The sequence below is a fragment of the Poromitra crassiceps genome (genome assembly GCF_964638095.1).
Source record: "Poromitra crassiceps genome assembly, chromosome: 6".
Lineage (NCBI taxonomy): Eukaryota > Metazoa > Chordata > Actinopteri > Beryciformes > Melamphaidae > Poromitra > Poromitra crassiceps.
In genome coordinates, this window is record NC_139627.1 from 3279388 (window position 1) to 3288075 (window position 8688).

An 8688-nucleotide genomic window follows, 5' to 3' on the forward strand; every position below is an offset into this window, starting at 1 on the left:
TGTCTAAAAATTATGAAAAATTATTAGGTCTAAAAAAAAATATGTCTTTTCAAGTCAACTTGACATCTCGAGACTTGGATTACAGCAGACGAGCAGTAATGTTTTATTAATTTTTTTCTGTTTTTTCCCCTCCATTTTTTTTAAATATGTTTGAAAGTTGGTCACGATTCACTTGAATTGTTTTTAGGAGAATGCTTTCCAGGGAAACTAAATCTCCACAATTGTTTTGTGGACTAAAAACCGTCCTTCCATTGGCATGGTGCTGACTACATGACAGAATTTTCATGTTTGGGTGAACTTTTCCTTCAGAACTTACAAAAGCAAGGAGTGTGAATAGTCTGCAGTAGAGCTTCCAGTGTGTATTTACATTACGGTCAACACTAAGGAGTGTGAATAGTCTGCAGTAGAGCTTCCAGTGTGTATTTACATTACGGTCAACACTAAGGAGTGTGAATAGTCTGCAGTAGAGCTTCCAGTGTGTATTTACATTACGGTCAACAACACTAAGGAGTGTGAATAGTCTGCAGTAGAGCTTCCAGTGTGTATTTACATTACGGTCAACACTAAGGAGTGTGAATAGTCTGCAGTAGAGCTTCCAGTGTGTATTTACATTACGGTCAACACTAAGGAGTGTGAATAGTCTGCAGTAGAGCTTCCAGTGTGTATTTACATTACGGTCAACAACACTAAGGAGTGTGAATAGTCTGCAGTAGAGCTTCCAGTGTGTATTTACATTACGGTCAACAACACTAAGGAGTGTGAATAGTCTGCAGTAGAGCTTCCAGTGTGTATTTACATTACGGTCAACAACACTAAGGAGTGTGAATAGTCTGCAGTAGAGCTTCCAGTGTGTATTTACATTAAGGTCAACACTAAGGAGTGTGAATAGTCTGCAGTAGAGCTTCCAGTGTGTATTTACATTATGGTCAACAACACTAAGGAGTGTGAATAGTCTGCAGTAGAGCTTCCAGTGTGTATTTACATTACGGTCAACAACACTAAGGAGTGTGAATAGTCTGCAGTAGAGCTTCCAGTGTGTATTTACATTACGGTCAACAACACTAAGGAGTGTGAATAGTCTGCAGTAGAGCTTCCAGTGTGTATTTACATTACGGTCAACAACACTAAGGAGTGTGAATAGTCTGCAGTAGAGCTTCCAGTGTGTATTTACATTACGGTCAACAACACTAAGGAGTGTGAATAGTCTGCAGTAGAGCTTCCAGTGTGTATTTACATTACGGTCAACAACACTAAGGAGTGTGAATAGTCTTCAGTAGAGCTTCCAGTGTGTATTTACATTACGGTCAACAACACTAAGGAGTCTGAATAGTCTGCAGTAGAGCTTCCAGTGTGTATTTACATTACGGTCAACAACACTAAGGAGTGTGAATAGTCTGCAGTAGAGCTTCCAGTGTGTATTTACATTACGGTCAACAACACTAAGGAGTGTGAATAGTCTGCAGTAGAGCTTCCAGTGTGTATTTACATTACGGTAAACAACACTAAGGAGTGTGAATAGTCTTCAGTAGAGCTTCCAGTGTGTATTTACATTACGGTCAACAACACTAAGGAGTGTGAATAGTCTGCAGTAGAGCTTCCAGTGTGTATTTACATTACGGTCAACAACACTAAGGAGTGTGAATAGTCTTCAGTAGAGCTTCCAGTGTGTATTTACATTACGGTCAACAACACTAAGGAGTGTGAATAGTCTGCAGTAGAGCTTCCAGTGTGTATTTACATTACGGTCAACAACACTAAGGAGTGTGAATAGTCTGCAGTAGAGCTTCCAGTGTGTATTTACATTACGGTCAACAACACTAAGGAGTGTGAATAGTCTGCAGTAGAGCTTCCAGTGTGTATTTACATTACGGTCAATTTACCTTCGATCATAAAGGTGTTGGGCTTGACGTCTTGGCAGGGTGTGGTCACAGTAATCATGTTGAGTGGAAGTTTCCCCTGCAAACACACACAGACGCTTACACACAACTCTCTGATGCAAACACAGGGTACACTGTAGCCAGCTGAAGATATGATGAAGCTTAAAGGAACACTCTGCCTATTTTCAACCAGCTTTGTATCATTAGAACATCAGTAGTATATCAGAAAACTTTAATAACTCATTAACTCAAATCAACTCTCAATAACTGTCAAACTAGATGAATGATGAATAGTTTGACAGTTATTGAGAGTTGATTTGAGTTAATGAGTTATTAATTTGAGTTAGTGTGGACCAGTGATGTCACTGGTCCACACTTTAACACTCAATAACTGTCAAATTAAATGACAGACTTCAAAACCGTTTACAGTTTTCTGATATACTACTGATGTTCTAATGATACAAAGCTGGTTGAAAATGGGCGGAGTGTTCCTTTAATGAGAGAAGGAGTCAGAGGTCAGTGAGGTCAGTGATGATACCTTGTAGAAGAGTCCGTCGTTCTCCTCTGAGAGGATGATCAGAGTGGCCGGGTACATCACCAGCAGTCTGTCACTCTGCTCCTGTGGGCACGAGAGTTGAGCTTTATTAAAAGTCAGTTTTATGTACTTTATGTACTTATGTTGTCATTACACTCTTACTACATTGAATTATCCTTATCCATTGAAGTTAATTTATTATTGTTTGTGTCTAGTAATTTTTGCACTGCAATCTAATTCATTTTTTGTTTTTGTCAAAATTTATATTGTTTGTTTTTTTGAACATGACAAAAAAATGAATCAAACCTAGCCCGAAATTAACTGCCGCCTCGGCTAACAAATACTCCCCAAATAAAAAGGCATGGATGTGAGGCAACGTGTTTTTGACAGATGATTTCCTGACAGAGGCATCCGTTCCTTCCTGCAGATGTCGGCTCATGGACAATAAGCAGAGCACACTGGTATGAAGACACAATGACATAAAACAAAATCTAATGAAGGCTTCATGTTTGCTGTAATGGAGTATCTCGCTCTGGAACTTTTCACGTCTGTGGGAGTTGTTTGTCATTATTGTACAAGAAGGAATGACAGCAAATGACATCTTCGGAAGGCAGCGAGCCCCGATATCTCCAATTAAGCTGACGGTCTACAGACGCCAACAGGACTAATGTAAAGGAGGAGGGACAAACTAGAAGATTGGCAAAATATATATATATATATATATAATCCTTTAATATCTTGTTGAGAGGCACATGTTCAATCCCAGCGAGATCTCGAGTGGAACCAGTTAGTGGGGCATTTAAAGGCGCGGCAGACATCAGAGGTGATGTTTCTTCTCGCTGGCTGAGGGTGTGTTCCTGCTCAGACAGCTGACATTCCAGCTGTGAGGTGAGTGAGTGGAGTCATCGATGCCTCTCACACACCCAGGCCCTAAATCTCACACACTTCAATGGAGCTGCCGCTTATTTCCCACCGAGAATTCATATGCAGCTGACCTGGCAAGCTGACCTGGCAAGCTGTGGCATGACTCCTGTTGTCAGTGGCTGTTGTTGCAACGCCGTGTCAGCATTATTCATTTGTGCCTGATGATGTCTGATGATTTGATTTGTATAAAGTCACACATGTTTTTATCAGATGTCTGATACTGTTACATCTTCAGAGGAACATCGAGGAACATAGAGTTATACCTGCAGGAGACGTAGTACTTTGCCAAAATATGGACACCGCCCATGATTACACTCACTCTCTTTACATTGTATTGACGTAATGTGTGTATTGCACAACTGAAGAACCATGTGAGTCACCCGGCTGGAGAGATCATGCCATGTGGTTTTTTATTATTCATCATGTTAAAAATTCCCACAGTTTGAAAACATGTAAGGCATCGTGATCGCTCGTGCAGTTGCTCATACTGTAGAATTCCATAAATAGTCGAGAATAAGATCAGAGATAGCCTGTTCTGTTTTTGTTTCTGTCTCGATGATGCCTTCAGGGCCATGACGGGTAAATAATACATCACACACAGAGCTGATAAGCCTCGGTGATTTAGAGTGTGCAGTGTACCACGTAGGTGTCCTACCTGACAGGGAAGGTGCTGTAGTCGGACTTTAGTGACGTAAGCGATAACCCCCAGACTGTCGCGCTGAGAGCCCTCCCACTCGTAGATGGGCTCTCTGTTGATGGAGTTCCTCAGCTCCTCTCTGCTCTCGGGAACCTCCTCCTGGTTGAGCTAGGTGCACAGAGATGATATAAGTGAGACAGTGTCAACATTAGTATAACCTCCTCCTGGTTCATCTAGATGTATTAAGATGATATAAGTGAGACAGAGTCAACAGTAATAGAACTCTATAGAGCTCTTAAGCGCACTTAAACGTGTTGATCTGGCTTTTATTCCTGGAATGTGGTCGGTGTGTCTCGTCGATCCAGAGGCTCAATAGGCTAAAGGCTTAATAAAGCATAAAAATGTCATCGACCCAATTATCTTGCTGCAGTGCATCGTGTGTTTTATCTGAGATCTTCTCAGCCCTTCCCCACACCTGTGGGTGTGGAGTCAGCACTTTAAACCCCGTGCAGATGTGTGAGGGCTGGTCTGACGTGGGCTGTGATGCGGTCAAGACCGCTCCCTGGTATCCAGCCCTCAGGGAGAGACAGCAGTGACCTACTTGACTCACCAGCGCTACACTCACTCACTCACTCACATCCTGTCAGTGTTTTACCAGAGCTGACTTAGGCCACAGCCCTGCCCTGCTTAATCCATCGAGTGGGTTGGGAAGATGGCCAAAACTTGAGGACTTGTTTGAATTTGAAAAAAATTGACGTTAATCTTTGTCATCTCTGCATACATATATTCTGATTGTTCTCGAGCATGAGAACCAACCCTTACGCAGCCTTGACAGCTCATTCGACATACCTTCACTCTGGTGAAGTTCTCAGGTGCGAGGGGAGTGCCCCCGTTGGCCTCGATATTGTCTTTGAGCAGGCCAAACCATAGGTCCATCTCGTCTTGGTTGGCACAGTAGACGATGATGGGGTTAAGGCTGACACCTGCAGGGGGAAGGTGGGGGGGGGGCAAAGGTCACAGGGTCAACAGGGAAAGGGTCACCAAGGCATCTCTTTCTCAGAAAACGTTCTGCCATTTTTGTGGTGAATCATTTATGGAGTTCACACACTCGGCTCCTTTACTGCATCGCGCTCCCTTGGGCAATACTGACATACTAAAGCTGTGTTAACTCATGTTTGGTAAGATGTTACAGACACTAGACCGCCTGTACAGCCTGGTGCAGAACATCGCCTGTGACCTGCTCCACAGTATATATGGCCTTTAGACATTGCAGCAGACAATCTCTCCCACAACCTGCTTCCCCAGGAGGAATGAACAGGACCTGGGGTGAATAGATGTGGAATCTCCCTCTATCAGACCCACACATACCAGAGATAACCAGCAGAGATAGTCCCATGGCTTTGAGAGCCTGCTGACTGCTCCCTCGGCCTAATAAGCACCCAGACTGCTCTCATCTGTTGACTTTCTATTAATTCCTGACCTTCATGCTAGACCTTGATCATGGCACTCCCTTGACAGAAGCATTTTTCCCACAGTTCAAGCGAGGACATCGATGTGAAGTCTCTCAAGGCTGGGAATCGCGTATCTCAGGAGCAACCAGTCAGTGGGTTTATAGAGGTCATTAACAACTATTAAAAGTCATTAACTGTCATTACCTTAGCTTACAGGAATCACAGCCGCGTTAATTCTAAACATATGAAGGATTCCGGGATTTTTTTTCCCAGAAGCTCGTGTGGAATTTCTGCTCAGTGATCACTCAGCTCCTCGCAGCGTTTACGGTAAAGCTGATTCATAATTCTCAACTCGGCGAGGGCAAAGACGCAGGTCTCGCAGTGGGATATCTCCACATTAGATCTCTCGCTTGAGTCAGAATTTTGTCATGATTGTACCACCTCTCTCCGCACATATGTTTCCTGTCAGTGACGCCTCCCGTTAGGTAAACAAAGGCTCATGTTGAAACTATTTGAAAGCAAATACCCCAAAAAAGAATACGTTTGTTCCAGGAAATATTGCTAGGTCAAGTCTATTTTTGCAAAGCCTAGGAGGGCAGGGATACTTCAATAACATGGTAATAATAAAGAAATACAAACGCAGAAACCGTACACCTATCATGACTGAAACTAACTTTACATGCCTTGGATTTTTTTTTTTTTTTTTTTACATTTATTAAATTATTATTAAATAATAATAATAAAATTATTATTAAATGACATTTATTACTTTGATTGAATTCACTGATTGAAACTGAGGAACATCTAGTCACTTAATTTATGCCAACTGGCAACTGCCATTTTTCCCCCCCTACTACTCTAATAAGTGTTTTGGTCCGTTCAGAGATCTAACGCTAAGTGGCATTACTCCCGGGCATTAGGCTGAGCAGGTTTTTTGTTGGAATGTGCCATAGATTATATGCAGTGACAAGGCTAAGAGTGGCTTTCTGCACGACAGCTGGGTCGGCTGAGGCGCACCTGTCGTCTAACAAGGGGGGCCTTTGAGGCGGGCATGGCCCCCTGACCCGGGGTGAAAGGGGCCCGGCTCTCGTTAGTCTTGGGGTTGTGTGGAGGTGAAGAGGGGTCACGGCACCTTTGGATCACTGGAATGTGGCAACGGAGGAAACGCCACAGCTTGGAAATAGCGCGTGGTTTCGTTGCCGTTTTAGCAACAGAATTTGTACTTTGGTTCTATCTATTTAGTCTTAACCCATTGATACCTGATGCAGCATTTGCGTGAATATCCCTCATTTGTGTGTGTATCCCTTTAAGACCGTGAACCGCGTCACGCGGTTCGCGGTCTTAAAGGGATACACACACAAATGCTGCATCAGGTATCAATGGGTTAATGATGAGAGCGCCAAACAGACCACTGGTGTGAGTCACAATTGTGAGAGTATGACGTAAGACTCTGAGAGAGAATATGAACTAAGGCTCTAGGTTCTCCAGCTCTGGTTCCTCCTCTGCTTTCCTTCAGAGAAATAGGCCAGCAGCACAGTGACATTTGGAGTGGAATTGTAAACATCCTCCTGGATTTGCTGGTTCTCTAGTTTAAATGATTGATGATGATCTAGATTCAGCTAATAAACTGATAACAGATGATTGCAGGCAGCATTGCCCCACATCTACTTCTGTCCTTTCATGTGAACCAAAAGTCAAGCTTACCGTTGATCTGGAAGGCAAACTCCTGGGCTTGGCTGTGGTTGCCATTCTGTTGCAGGTTGCAGATGGTGAGCTCTTTCAGCGGAAGAGTTCCCTGCACACAAAAAGCCCACTCACTCAGTTTAATAAACCATATGGGATATAAACTTTCTCTCATTCACAGACTGAAACATCCATCACTAACAGTTCTCTCATTGTTAATGTTATAATGCTTTATGTGAGTATTCAACGATATGCTCTAATGCAGTGGTTCTCAAATGGGGGTCCACGGACCCCCAGGGGTCCGTGGCACTTTGCCAGGGGGTCCGCGAAAAGTTTTGAGGTAATTTTTTTTATTTTTTATTTTTATTTATTTTTATTAAAAAATAAAATGCTACATCTTACTTATACCTTCTCAAATCTAAAATGGTTCATGGATTACATTCTATTAACAAACCTATCAAATTAAAAGTCAAGCACGTTACCGTGGAAACAATTAAGCTTAGCCCAAAATCACAAATCAGAATGAGGGGGTCCTCGGTATATTTTCTATCTTGTAAGGGGTCCTTGGCTGAAAAACATTTGAGAACCACTGCTCTAATGAACGCATGACACACAATTAACGAGTGCGATACTGCGGTCAGCCTCATAAGCCGATGACCTATTCACGTCTGTCTGTGTTACCTGTGCCGTCATCTGCATTGTGACTAAGTCTGCAGAGCGCTTAGTCGTGTCTGATTGACACGGAGTCTAGCTCCTCGATGATTAACGACGGCTCATGCTTTACGAGACAGGTGAGAAATATGATCGTAAAACAGTTTAACTATGTTTACCAGCACAACACATTGCTGGTTGGCAGGAGACACACGCCAAAAGGCACGAGGAGATTGACATAAGATTAGCCTTTTTCACCTCCCGCCCAATTCATCCATTTTGTGTCTAAAAGGCAGGAAGTAACACAGGTGCGAGCAAAACATTAACGCCCCCCCCCCCCCCCCCCCCCCCCCCCCCCCGGCACTGGATCACCTAAAATTGAAAAACTCATTAATGTTTCTGCTTGCACCTATGTTACTTCCTGCCTTTTAGACACAAAATGGGTGAATTGGGTGGGAAGTGAAAAGGGTCAATTAGACATCAATTAGACATTAATTGACACTGATGAAGCATGGACTGAAGGACATGATCATTGATAATATTGCCTGGGGGGAGGGGGAGGGGGGGGGGTCTCACCTGGTATGTGAGTCCAGTTGTGTTGTTGGAGACAAAATGAAGATGTGTTTGGAAGAGGTCCAGGTAGCAGTCATGCACATCCTACACAGATCAAAAGAGAGCGGAGGGTGGAAGAGTTAGATCAGCAAATAGTTGGCTTTTTGCCAACACAATTTTATGATTAATCACCCATCAACTGCCAGTTCCCCTGTCTGACAATTAACATCCTGGATTTCAAGTGGGAATGTCTTGTTCTTCTTCTTGATGATCTTATCATGCGGTGTGAGGTTTGATCTGCTGACTCATGGGACATCTTGAGGAAATGCTCGACTGGATTGACTTGGACCGACTCAAAAAAATCAGGAATTTCTCAAG

The 8688-nt window shown here is 43.1% G+C and overlaps 1 protein-coding gene across 2 annotated transcripts in view; it reads right to left on the reverse strand.

Annotated features, from left to right (window-relative positions):
- plekhn1 (pleckstrin homology domain containing, family N member 1) overlaps positions 1-8688 on the reverse strand; it is a 19305-nt gene that overhangs the window by 6492 nt on the left and 4125 nt on the right. For both annotated transcript variants that reach the window (XM_083638735.1, XM_083638734.1), the window contains exons 4-9: positions 8335-8415; positions 7129-7219; positions 4823-4956; positions 3992-4141; positions 2416-2496; positions 1881-1956 (exon numbers count right to left, since the gene is read on the reverse strand). In XM_083638735.1, coding sequence (XP_083494861.1) covers positions 1881-1956; positions 2416-2496; positions 3992-4141; positions 4823-4956; positions 7129-7219; positions 8335-8415 — 613 coding nt within the window. The remainder of the gene's footprint in view (positions 1-1880; positions 1957-2415; positions 2497-3991; positions 4142-4822; positions 4957-7128; positions 7220-8334; positions 8416-8688) is intronic.